Genomic DNA, 13,101 nt, shown 5'->3' with positions numbered 1-13,101 from the left:
ACTGTTAAGTTATTTACATTAAATAATGTCTTTCATAAAACTGAAACCAGTGGAGCTTCACTCTACTTTAATATTCACACAAAACCTTGTTGATAACCTTTTTCGTTATTTCATTTAATCAGTCTTTTACGTGGTAGATTTTAAACTGCTCAATGTTTACGAGAGCAACAAAGAGAAAACAAGATTAACAGCTGTATGTGAATTTGAATTTCTATTGAACTATGATCAGTCATCTTTCTGCCGTGCGTAGATCAACTGGTTTTGCTAAGCAGAGTTTTTTTTTTACATTTGTACGGTTACAAAATGAAAACATTGGCGTATTCGATAGTATTGGGAGTATTGCTTGGACTTTCGTGCTGTCACGCTTACACCTACACCGCTTTGAATGCAGTGAACAAAGGTAATATTGAATTATTTAAATCATGAAAAGTATAGTGATTTGCCTATCATCTGCAGATTTTCCGGGTGAATGCTACGATAATGGGACAAAGATCCACTTTAAACCAGGAGAAATCCGCCAACGACCTAATTTATGTGAAGAGATGACGTGCGGTAGTGATAATTCGATTGTATATTTTGGGTAAATATTTTCACTGTAGTAAGACCCTAAAATCAGTCCAATGTTATTTTGGCATGTTTTGTTTTCATTTACTTAAATGATAAGATGCATTGCCCTAAGACATATAAGTATATTGAAAGTATTTAATTGAACATCTTCAAGCTAGAAGTTTCAAATGAGTTCGATGTTCATTTCAATTGGATCAGACTGTTTACTGAAACTCTATTCAATTTATTGAGTTTTTGTTTAAACCCTGGTTATATCGTGCTCTGTTTTATACGCTGTTTTTGAGCGCTTTTGTTTATTTTTTTAACTTAAGATAAAAATACCGTTGAAACAAAAACACGAATTGGTTGGTTTCTATTCATTTTTGCTACAATTGATGTCATGCAGTCACCAGTATAAAAAGCGAATATAAGCAGTTGTATAAAAGGCATTGGGAATTTATGATCCTCACTAAGATTTCGCTAGAGATGGGCAAAACAGAACCGTTATTTAAATCTTCCCACGAGAAAATAAAAATAGTAACAAGAGAATAGCAACTAGTAACAAATCCATTCGCAGAGACTTAAACGTATTTTTTTGAATTGATAAGTATGTTTAATAATCACTTTCGTGAATTTTCTTGTAGGTTGCAAATGCGTGCAATGTATATCCAAGAAACTTCTACCGGTTTCTAAAATTTGCATACTCTATTGTACAATTAATTCACAAAGTTTTATTCGGATTTTTTCCAGAAAAAAAACTAGTTATTTCGATCCGTTTTCCTATCACTACATCAATGTGGTAGGAATAGACGAAGAAGACAAACAGAGAAAGTTGACACTTGTTTATGTTCCGGTCAGCAGTAAAGACATTGCGCTTCCCGTGCAACAATTCAAATATCTTTTGGGTTTTTATTACATTTTATAAGGGTTTTATAATGAATTCCGTCATGAGTATCACTTTTATAAAAGCTTTAATCAATTATTATTCTATGAAATCTTTTGCATGAACGAACAATTTTGAAAGGTTTTAACCTTATCCAGACACGTACAATTATAGAGTTTCGTTATGGTCGAAACTCCACTGTCACTGACATATAAAATAGAGGTTATAAATATAAAAAATATATAAAATAGAGGTTAAACCGGGGTAATTAAACGACAATAATAATAATACAAAAATTGTACTGAATAACCACCAAGATTCTACAGATGAGAAAGATATCCTAATCTCACATATTAAAAAAAAAGGCTAGAAGGACTAAAAAGACAAACGCAAGCGCACTTTGAATACATGTTTAGCTAGATCCATTGTTATACACCAAAGGAAAGGAATAATTACCCGATAATGGACCAAAAGGTTACACGAGTGCTTCTAAGCGGCACGAGTGTCTGAAAGGAGGCTCAATGGGTCGAAAAGATCCACCTTGTTCACCTGATCTGGCTTCCTAGAAATATTATCTGTTCCCAAACCTGAAACCATCTCTGTGAAACTGATGTGAGTTTCGTATTGGAATTTCAGACCACTTTTCCGGAAGCTGAAGCCGAAACCACTATAACCAAAGTAAGTTTGTATGGTCATCAACTAATACTACCTACAAATTTAGAAGATATTTTCCGCTCTCCATGAATCGGAGTAAGGGAGCCAACTCGGACCAGTTCCCAAAATCTATCGCATCATCATCAATTCTTGATGATTATTGTGCTCTATAAATAGACAAACTAACATCAACTCTAATAGAAGTACACTGAAGTCTTTTTTATGCGAGTTTACGTGCCGCATAAAAAAACCGCATAAAAAACCGCATAACTCTTCGTCCTTCAATGTGTTAAACTGTCAATCAAGATGAACAGTCTAGAAGACGAAACATTGAGATGCAACAGTTTTTGCCTTTCTCATATATAAAGGTTATGCAATCACCAAGTGTCATACATCATTCGACTCAGTTCATCGAGCTGAGAAATGTGTGTGTGTGTGTGATTTGTTTGTTTTTTACAAGGTGAAATACCGTATGTACTTTCCCAGCTCACGCGCTCGGTAGTTGTCAAGCTACCGCTATTGTGAACCAGCGAGTGGGACTGGTTGAACCTTACCCACTAAAACACCTTGGACATCTTGCCTCGAACCCCCCGGAACTAAGCTAAGCTCAATACTTCGGGGGAGGCTCATGCACTTCTTCGTTTTTGAGAAAATGAGCTCCTGAGTTTCTCTCTTTATATATCTCAATCCACCTTTGGCGCCTCGACGACCCAATGCCGCTACGTCGCGCCACACTACTCGACTGATCCTCGACGATGGATCTAGCCTACACCGACTGAGAGTTTCCCCTTTTACGCCACGCGGGACACCCGAAGGAGTGCCGAGGTCTGCTCTGCGATTCCGGTTGGAGCATGGCTTCCGGTTTGCTGATGCCCCGACGACTCGAATCGGTGTTGTGGCGTCTACTCGATTAGTTCCCGGTGATGGATCTAGCCAACACCGTGCATTTGCACCGACAGAGAGTTCCCCGACGCTGGAAGTTCTCTCGAAACCGACGTTCCGAAACCGGTTTACGACGCGCCTACTCAACTAGCCCCCGGTGGTGGGTCTAGCCTACCCGACGGAGAGTTTCCCGGCGAAGAAACCTATCCCGAAGCCGAGCAGCATTCCACACGCTAGTGTGGAAAACAGTGCCGAAAACAGTCCGGTATTCTTCGTCTTTGGACCTAGATCATTTGACGCTGCTCTTCTCGCCAACTCCTCTGCAGTGTGGACATAATCTGAACAACTGTCCGGTTCACCGCATTCCATTTTCCTCCCTCACTGCACATCCTTTGAACGATGTTCTCCACGCTGACATCGGCGCCAACGATGGCAGTCATTTCGCTACGCGGTTGAATAAACCGTGGGCAACTGAATATTACGTGCTCCGGCGTTTCTTCTGTGTCCTGGCACTCAAGACACAACGGCGACCTTGCGTGGCCAAATCTGTGCAAGTATTGCTTAAAACAGCCATGTCCAGACAGGAATTGCGTCAGTTGGAAGTTTACCTCACCGTGCACCCGAGTTGTCCAAACCGACAGGTTAGGAATTAATCGATGCGTCCACCTTCCCTTCTCCGCGTTGTCCCACTGCTGTTGCCATTTAGTGAGCGTGTTGGCTCTCTCTCTGTTCCGGGCTCGTCCTGTTCCTCGATCCCTGTAGCATAAGCTATCCTCTTCCAGTAGCAGACAGATGGGGATCATTCCGGCTATCACGTGCACAGCGTCTGACGATATTGTTCGATACGAACTTGTCACGCGCATTGCCATCAGTCTGAAAGTGCGGTTCAACTGGGCTTGGTTCCTTGATGTTGTCAATGCCATCGACCACGCTGGAGCTGAGTATCATACGATCGATGATGACACGCTCGCCAGTGACCTCCTCTTGCTACTGGCAATCGCGGAATTATTGGGCATAATCCGAGATAACGCCAATATTACCTTCATTGCTTTCTTGCATATGTAGTCAACGTGACTGTTAAAGTTCAGTCGATCGTCCAGTATCGCGCCCAGGTGCTTGACTTCACGCTTCGAATTGATGATGCACTCGCCGACCGAGATGCTCGCATGTTGCACCGCCTTTCGGTTGCTGATGATGACCATTTCAGTCTTTTCATGTGCCAGCGCCAGCTTCTTCTCCCGCATCCAATTTTCAACGACGACTACTGCCTCCATGGCGAGAACCTCCACCTCTTCTCGAGACTCGCCGATTACTAGGAGCGCCACATCATCCGCAAAGCCGACAATCCTAACTCCCCTGGGCAGGTTTAGCTTCAGCACTTCATCGTACATAATGTTCCACAACGTGGGACCCAGGATGGATCCCTGTGGAACGCCCGCCGTGACAGACATATTTTTGTATCCGGCGTCTGTCTCGTATATCAGCGTCCGGTTCTGAAAATAACTTTTCAGAATCTGACATAGGTACTCTGGTATCCTCAACCAGTGCAACGAGTCGGCTATTGCTACCCAGCTGGCACTGTTGAAAGCGTTTTTCACGTCCAATGTGACCACCGCACAGTAGCGGTTTCCCCTTTTCTGCTGCTTCTGGGCCTTTTCCATGGTTTCCATGAGCACTCGTATGGCTTCTACAGTGGACCTGCCTTTCCGGAATCCGAACTGCATGTTCGACAGACCGTTCTCGCTCTCAGTGTACTTCGTGAGCCTGTTAAGGATCACTCTCTCCAGCAGTTTTCCGACTGTATCCAACAAGCATATCGGCCTATATGCTGACGGATCGCCGGGTGGTTTGCCTGGCTTTGGTAGCAGCACCAGCTTCTGCCGCTTCCAGATGTCAGGGAAACTACCTTCCTCCATGTATTTTTGGAATGTAGTCCTGAACATGTCTGGATTCTCCAGAATCGCAGCTTTAAGGGCCACATTTGGAACCCCGTCCGGACCTGGAGCCTTCTTCACCGGTAAGGCTTTCGCTACCGCAAAAAGCTCCTTGTTTGATACTCGGATTTCATCGCCGCGGACATCCTGTACGTCGTACAGTACTGGCGGCCAGATCGTAGGCTCATGCTTCGGGAACAGGGTCTCGATGATAGTTTTCATCTTTGCCGGGCACCTATCCGGTGGAACTGCTGTACCTTTCATGTGTGTGTGTGTGTGTGTGTGTGTGTGTGTGTGGGTGTGGGTGTGGGTGTGTGTGTGTGTGGGTATGTGTGTGTGTGTGTCAAATAATCTCACTAGGTTTTCTCAGAGATGGCTAAACCGATTTTAACAAATTCAGGTTCAAATGAAAGGTATTCTGGTACCATAAGAAATTCGTGAATTTCATTTGGATCCGACTTCCGGTTCCGGAGTTATACGGGAAAGTGTGTTCAATATAGCACACCGTCACTTAAACCGGCAAAAAAAACGAAAAAATGAAATGTCTTATGGTCATACAAAAAATTACTGTATAGAACAAACATTTAAATCGTCATTTGGAGTGCGATGGCAAAATTGTATAAAATTTTCAAAATTTAAATAAAAACTAGTAGAGTTTGTACGTCATGTTAGTTGGTGGCCGTACGAACCGACTTCGATTATACCGGTTCTCGGGTTCCGGTGCCGAAAATGCATATGAACCCACTTCGTTTTCTTAAGGATTACCTACACGAGCAAAGCACTGTTTCAATCTGTAAATTATACTAGTTAATGCATAAGCAATCTCATGATTTCTTATAAAAATCGAAGAGAAAAATTTTGAATAGAATACCACAATATTATACATGAGAAAGGCATCATTACACCACTAGGTGGATTAAAACAGGTTTTATTTTGTTTGATTTACCTACTATATCCGTATCGCTATTTATCTTTCCAGGTGCGGCGTATCTGTAATGAATGATCCGAACTGTGTACAAATAGAACAGGACTTCAGCAAAGATTACCCTGTGTGCTGCAAGAAATATAAATGTGTTATTGATGGAAAGGTTTCTTACTTTTAATTACCTAGCGTTTAAAAGTATTTTATTATGAACAAATTGTTAAGGTTTGTGAGAGAATATGCTTATCCTTAGACTTAGAACATAAAATGTAGTTAATATGTGACAAATATACAATTTGACTATTTATACTACCTCCACATTTTCAGTTTGATGTATTGAATTGAAAAACTTACTTATTATGCCAATAATAAACTCCAAGATCGTAACTGATCTGTTTATTAGACCTAATTAAAAAAGTAGAATACATGACTTGCCGGTGTTGGTATTCAACACTGTATCTGGTGTGACGCCATTCTGACAGTTTTAGTTCAATGGAAACTAAATCAAGTCGGCTGGTGGTTTTGAATAGAGAAGCTGCCGAAATCTTGCAAGGATTCTTAGTGCCAATAGAATCATAGCACTGGCAATGAATCCGAAATGTAGTAGTTGAGTAAAAATTTCTGAAGTGGCCCCCCCATTTTTCACGAGGTAACCGATTTTACAATAAGTGTTATTGTTTTGTAGTATTAGTATCTACGAACATGTTCGTGAAATATTTCGTCGATATTCGAATTTTTTATACTATTTTTAGTTACATTAACATTTATATACCTTTTTATTGTAATGCTTCCTGAAACTCAAGTTCTTTTTCGAATTATACGAAACTTTGCAACTGGATAAACAACTATTTTTGGCATAGAATGAAGAAAAAATTGTTTAAAAATGTTCAATTTTACTAAACTTTCTACTTAAATTTTCCAAAGAAATCGATATTAAAGTACCTTCTTCACGCGATTTTTGTCTCTGTTAAATGCTAAAATGTTGCATATGTTATTGGTTTTCATAATCAACAAAAAAATTTCTGTGCTCAAATAGGGTTTTTGAAATATTTGATTTTTTGTATACGCGCGCTGTATGCAAAGTGCACCGCGCGAGCGAATCGGTATGGTGCGGCAGGGTTCGGTAGGGTGCGATGTCGTCGGTGTGATTGAAGCGAGCTGCGACAGGTTTGGACAAGTAAGCATAGAGATTTTTTGCCTTTCTCATCTCAACTTTTTTAAATTGTAGTATTTCGATGAATTTTTGCTATAATATATAAGAGAAAATGAATAATATGAAAAGGGCATCATTACAGTACTAGGTACATTTAAACAGGTTTCTTCGTAGATACTAATACTACAAAACAATAACACTTATTGTAAAATCGGTTACCTCGTGAAAAATGGGGGGGCCACTTCAGAAATTTTTACTCAGTTCTCTGACTTTGCAAAGCTTTGCTTTACCATATCGAGTAGTAAGGCGTGATTCTGATCTGGCTTGGATTGCTGATTTGATTTCATGGACACACATGGTGCCCTGAACAGTTCGAAGATGAAGATTTGTTGACGTTTCTCAATAAAGACGAAGCTCCAACCGGGTGAAACCTTCACAGGTGACGTATGCGGTCGACAATCGATGCGGCCGCTCTATAAAGATCGTCACGACAAAGTAATTTTGCTCCATGGCAATGCAAGACCCCATGTTTTTTTTTTTTTTCACCGGATGTTGCTTCAACCGATTATCATTTGTTCCTATCCATGACCATGGCTTCGAAAACTACGAAATGACCAGAAATAGGATCGATTCATTCATCAAAAACAGAATTCTTCAACGCGGTAGCCGAGCTTTACCAGAAATACGGCAAAAGTAGTGGCTAACGATGGACGATACTTTAAATAATGGAACATATCACGAAGCATTCCAACAAAAACTCTGTGAATTGATTCCAACACCTGATAGTATCACTTTTTTGTCTCACAAAATTATTAACATCGTAAAGGACAGCTACATATAACAATAAGAGATAACGATAAGAGATTTATTGGTTTTTGTGATATCAGTGTCACTGCAAATGAATACAAAAAAAATCAAAAAATTTTCAGGGCAGCGACCGCACAATCTACCATTTAGGTACTACAAGTAAAAATAAAAAAAAAACTGTTTTAATCCACCTAGTGGAGTAATGATGCCTTTCTCATATCAATCATATTATTATATATAATACTGCGATTCTAGAAAGAATAACCGAAATCGGTTTGTTTGACCGTCTACTTATAAAAACTATCAATTGGAAAAGATTTGAGGTCGATTTAGAAATTTTTTTAAGGTTTTTCCCTATTTTTAGTGATGGTATACAATTTTCAAGTCGGATCCGCATGAAAATTCCTTAGACGATCTACGTTCGGGCCTGGCCGGCGCCGGTACTGATCAATGAATTCTGGAATTATCAGAAGATGTACATTGAAGGATGATTTACCAGTCCAAGATCGGATCATCTAGAAACTCCCTGTACAATTTCAGCTAATCCCGATCAGTAACGGAGTAGCAACCAGGGGTGGTCGCTCAAGCTATATACTTATAAATATCCGCTTATTTCCAGGTAGAGGTGTTAAAAAGCACTAGAAACAATTGTCTTTAGCCGTGATGTTTTTCTTGGTGCTTGCACTTTTTTGTTCGCTGAATTGAAGTGAACATCAATAAAGCACCCCTTTTACCGAACTTTTGTAATATTTATTTTATACAAGCTTTTGTAATATTTATTTCATACAATAATAAAGAAAATCCCTCTTCCTTTCGATTACTGATGACTCGGCAATCTTTGATTCCATTCTGATAACTTTTGCCGAGCTAACAGCAAAATTTCCACTGACAAGTTCGGCAATAATTGAAAAATTTTGGATTGCCGAGATTCTCAGTAATTATACATTTTGTCGAGACGATTACCGAGCACTCGGCTATTCATATCTCGGCATTTTTTGTCGAGATTCAGCAAGAAAATTTAAGTGTGTACTACAAGAGCTGATCTAAATTCTAAAAAATGTTTTAATTCAATTAAATCTTTATACTAATCTAAACAGTATCAGTAAAGTTCTTAATTACCATGAATTCCCGTTATTCGGATGCGACAAATCACTGTGCACTGATCAACTGCCCACATATAGCGATAATGCATGTGCTGAATAAATATTTTTCAGCAACAATAGAAAACCGGTCCCACAGGAATGACCATATCAAGTAAAACGATCTACGCAATATGACCGGTGCGAGTTAGTGGAAAACTTCAAGACATCTTATTGAACTAACCGTTGTCCAAATTTAGATCAGAAGTGCAGTTCAGTAAATATCAATTCTTTTCACTCTCTGCCGTCTGTTGTTATTAATGATAGTATACAAAAATTATTCTCAGTATTATTCAATGTATTTTGTTCAACCTGTTCAAAATTGTTTCCAGCTCATGAGCACATACTGCATCGTGTTTCCTTGATGCGGATATAAAAGCCTCAGCTTTGTGATCCAATAATAGCAGTCTAGTTTGATATTCTAAGTGAATCATACGGGTTCCGGTTGCTTTGCCCGAGAAAGAAATTATAATCCGCTTGCTATGAAGACATTCGGTGTAATCTTAGTGACCGCCTTCTCGATCGCCGTCTCAATGGCGGCAGTAGCTGTGCAACCTAATGCAACTCATCCGGGTTAGAAACCGATTCGATAGCAATATTTTGCATCTATACATAAGCTTCTCCTCCCTTTAGATCATCCAGGAAAGTGTTATCACGAAACATCAAAAACAGCGTTGAGTCCAGGTGAAACGAAATCTTTGCCAGGAACATGTTTAGAAGGCAGCTGTTCTGAATCATACACGCTGACTCTAACTGGGTAGGTATCTTGAAAGCAGCAAATATTCGATAACTAATATATCGGGAAAATTATTTTTAGTTGTGGAGTTTATATACTAGATGACTCCAATTGCGAAGATATTGGACAGGACTTAAGCAAGGATTATCCAGAATGCTGCAAGAAATATAAATGTGTAATTGATGGAAAGGTTACGTATGCTTGATTTTTTGTATTTCGAATTCCGAGCGTAATAAAGAATCAACAGATTTTGGATAATGTCTATATTTGTTTTGAATCTAAAAACTACTGTGAAAAAATTTAACTTTCGCATCCAATGTTGTAGAATTTTTTTATGTGAATACGTCTTACTTTTCTATGGGACGTTTTTTTTTAAATTTGCGCTGTAGGAGAGTGCTAAAATTTTGATCGTTAATATGTCTTGTAGGATAACCCCATTCATCTCACTTTTACTATCCATCTCATATACTAGAACTTTAGTTACAATGAGAGGGCTCCGACATTCGAATTGTTTTTAATTTTTTATGTTATTGAAAATTAACGCAGGTGTATTATTTTATTAAATTAGTGTATTTAACAATCTCTTAATTCGACAATATTCTCATGCCCACAATTTTGTATGAAACTTTTCATGTATAAGGGTCCATAATAATACAGTCCCCCCGTGCCCGAATGTTCTCTCGACGGCCGTGGATCTGCTGTCTCTATTCGATCCATTGGCTTTAAAGATGAGATGAAAATAGGTGCATCTCGGTGAATCTGATCACTATTCAATTATTAAAAATCAAGCAATCCATAAATTAACATGGAGACTTTACTAATGAGATAAATATTGGTGTTCGGATACGCGCGAAAGAGGCTAAAAGAAAAAACGCTTTGTAAAGAAATTACGTCCTTTCTCGCACGTTGTTCATTTATTTCTAATTATAATAACAGTGTTGGCAACAACAAAAAAGAAAAATATGAATGTATTTTATGTGAAGGTGAGAACATCATCCAGAGGCTCACCGTTGGTCGTAACATTCTCCCCCCGTTGACACGTTGTCAAATCAATCTTCCGTTATATTGTTATCCTCGATAGGCAGAATCGAAATTTTGTTTACCGAGCGATGTACTTCTCCGCTTGCTGTTTTAACCTTAACTACGCGAACCAAATTCTCCGCTCCAGGGAATATCTCCGTTATGCGCCCGAGCCGCCAATGCTGCGGCGCCATATTGTCTTCCTTGAGTACTACAAGCATTCCTGGACGTATAACAACCTTGTTTTTATACCACTTGCTCCTTGGTTGCAACTCGTGCAAGTATTCAGATGACCACCTAGCCCAAAAATCTTGCCTTAATTTCTGTAGATGTTGCCAGCGAGACAAGGAAGACACTCTTACATCTTGAAGACTGGGCTCCGGAACAGCTGTTAGTTCATGACCCACCAAAAAATGAGCTGGCGTCAAAGCAGACAGGTCATCAGCATCGCTGGACAACTGTGTTAGCGGTCTGGAATTGAGCACTGCCTCAATTTGAGTCAACACTGTACTCATTTCTTCAAAGTTAAGAGATGCTTCACACAGCACTATCTTAAGATGGGTTTTGGCTGCTTTAATTCCAGCTTCCCATATGCCGCCAAAGTTTGGCGACCGAGGAGGAATGAACGACCATTGGATCCCCCTTGTTGAGCAAAACTTGTTGATAACATTTTCTGTTTGCTGCGACTGAAACATCTCGTGAAGTTCACGCAACGCTGATTGTGCGCCCTTGAAATTAGTTGCGTTGTCCGACACCAACCTTTCTGGATAGCCGCGTCGTCCGATGAACCTTTGCAAAGTAGCTAAGAATGCTTCCGATGTTAATCCGGAGACTAATTCGAGATGTATGGCTTTGGTACACATACATATGAATAGCGCTACATAAGCCTTCACCTTCGATGTACGGCGAACTCCTTGACGAATGAAGAAAGGTCCTGCATAATCTATGCCTGTTCTGGAGAATGGAAACGAAGGGTTTACTCGGTAATCAGGCAGCTCACCCATATACTGCTCGGTTTCAGGAGGGCGCATTCGAAAACATCGAACACACCGCCTTACAACTTGACGAATAACGCACTTTGCACGAACTGGCCAATAACGCTGACGAATTATTGCCAGCAAACCTTGCTGTCCAACGTGTAGATTTTCTGAATGTAGCGTTGAAATTAGTATTTTAGTCACATGATGGTTATGTGGTAATAACAATTGATGCTTTCTATCATACGGAAGTTTGGCATGTTTCAGACGCCCGCCAACTCTCAGCATCCCATCGTGGTCGATGAATGGAGCCAAATTCAGCAATTTGCTTTTCTGCATTTGTCCTCTTCTAAACATTTCTAACTCTGCTGCAAAACCCTCGCGCTGAACCTGCGCAATGATTTTGTATGTTGCATTTCGTAACTCTGCGACTGTCAGATATCCTGTGACTCGCTTACTTCTTTCCTTCATTCGGCAGTTGTTCACGAAACGATAGATGTATGCTGCCATCTGTTGTAGTTTCCTAAAGTCACTGTATCTCGTCAACAACTCGTTTACTTCTGTGTGCGCGGCAACGTATGCACATGTTAAGTCAACCAATTCTAATTCCTGCTCGTTAAAATTGTTTTGCTCGAACTGATGATACTCGTAGTTAACATTCTGCAGCATTGCTGGTCCGCGCCACCAAACAATTGACTGTTTCAGTTCTAATGGTGTGACTCCACGGGATGCGATATGTGCGGGGTTGTCTCTTGTGTTAACGTATCGCCATTCATAATGTTTCGTCAGCTGTTGAATCTCACGCACTCTGTTTCCGACAAATACTTCCAGATTAACTGGAGATTTTTGTAGCCAACAAAGCACGATTTGAGAGTCACACCAAAGAAAGACGCCGTTGAGTTCCAGATCTATAGCATCAATTAGAGTTGTGACCAATTTAGAAAGCCAATGAGCACCGCACAATTCTGCTCTCGGAATAGTGAAAGGTTTAGTATTGCGTTTCCCAGACAACTTCGGTAACGGCGCCACACGAGTTTTACTGCTCAGAAGATACATTTCAGCCTTGCCATCGGGCATGATGCTCCGAAGATACACGCATGCACAATATGCTTTCTTGCTAGCATCCGAAAAACCATGAATTTCGTACACTAGGGCGCCGTCTGCGATAGCCCTTCGTGGTATCTCCAATTCGTTAATCTCCTGCAAAGACTCTTGAAATTTTCTCCATTTATTTTCCTGTTCCACCATCAGGCGCTCGTCCCAATTTACACCGTAGGCCCAAAGCTCTTGGACGAATAGTTTGGCCACAACGGTCACTGGTTCCAAAAGGCCGAGCGGGTCGAAGATTCTTGCTGTATCCGAAAGCACTGTACGTTTAGTGTTGTAATCTCGTACTTCAACTATTGGCTGCATGTTGAACAGGAACATATCATCCGTCGGATTCCAAA

The 13,101-nt window shown here is 40.3% G+C and overlaps 3 protein-coding genes across 3 annotated transcripts; 2 read left to right on the top strand and 1 right to left on the bottom strand.

Moving 5' to 3' along the window:
- Nucleotides 1-216: 216 nt before the first annotated feature.
- LOC131436078 (toxin-like protein 14) lies at nt 217-6,141 on the top strand. Its single transcript, XM_058604542.1, has 3 exons — nt 217-400; nt 457-580; nt 5,879-6,141. The coding sequence occupies exons 1-3, from the start codon at nt 304-306 to the stop codon at nt 6,000-6,002; spliced, it is 345 nt and encodes a 114-aa protein (XP_058460525.1). The 5' UTR covers nt 217-303; the 3' UTR covers nt 6,003-6,141.
- Nucleotides 6,142-9,293: 3,152 nt separating this feature from the next.
- Nucleotides 9,294-9,918, top strand: LOC131436314 (uncharacterized). The gene is made up of 3 exons (XM_058604976.1): nt 9,294-9,493; nt 9,554-9,677; nt 9,738-9,918. The coding sequence occupies exons 1-3, from the start codon at nt 9,403-9,405 to the stop codon at nt 9,859-9,861; spliced, it is 339 nt and encodes a 112-aa protein (XP_058460959.1). The 5' UTR covers nt 9,294-9,402; the 3' UTR covers nt 9,862-9,918.
- A 787-nt stretch (nt 9,919-10,705) lies between these two features.
- On the bottom strand, nt 10,706-13,066 carry LOC131433953 (uncharacterized). The gene has a single exon (XM_058600572.1). It carries the CDS (start codon nt 13,064-13,066, stop codon nt 10,706-10,708), a length of 2,361 nt encoding a protein of 786 aa, XP_058456555.1.
- Nucleotides 13,067-13,101: the final 35 nt, after the last annotated feature.

The sequence above is a fragment of the Malaya genurostris genome, chromosome 3 (assembly GCF_030247185.1).
Source record: "Malaya genurostris strain Urasoe2022 chromosome 3, Malgen_1.1, whole genome shotgun sequence".
NCBI classification, from domain to species: Eukaryota; Metazoa; Arthropoda; class Insecta; order Diptera; family Culicidae; genus Malaya; species Malaya genurostris.
Note: the sequence above shows the minus strand (reverse complement) of the source record. Positions and strands in the feature narration are given on the sequence as shown.

Bases quoted from the DNA above. Each gene is read 5' to 3' on its own strand.
- LOC131436078 (XM_058604542.1), top strand. From the start codon at position 304: ATGAAAACATTGGCGTATTCGATAGTATTGGGAGTATTGCTTGGACTT. The intron at 401-456 runs GTAATATTGAAT...TATCATCTGCAG, and splicing joins TTTGAATGCAGTGAACAAAG to ATTTTCCGGGTGAATGCTAC. The intron at 581-5,878 runs GTAAATATTTTC...TTATCTTTCCAG, and splicing joins AATTCGATTGTATATTTTGG to GTGCGGCGTATCTGTAATGA.
- LOC131436314 (XM_058604976.1), top strand. From the start codon at position 9,403: ATGAAGACATTCGGTGTAATCTTAGTGACCGCCTTCTCGATCGCCGTC. The intron at 9,494-9,553 runs GTTAGAAACCGA...TCCTCCCTTTAG, and splicing joins ACCTAATGCAACTCATCCGG to ATCATCCAGGAAAGTGTTAT. The intron at 9,678-9,737 runs GTAGGTATCTTG...AATTATTTTTAG, and splicing joins TACACGCTGACTCTAACTGG to TTGTGGAGTTTATATACTAG.
- LOC131433953 (XM_058600572.1), bottom strand. From the start codon at position 13,066: ATGCAGCCAATAGTTGAAGTACGAGATTACAACACTAAACGTACAGTG.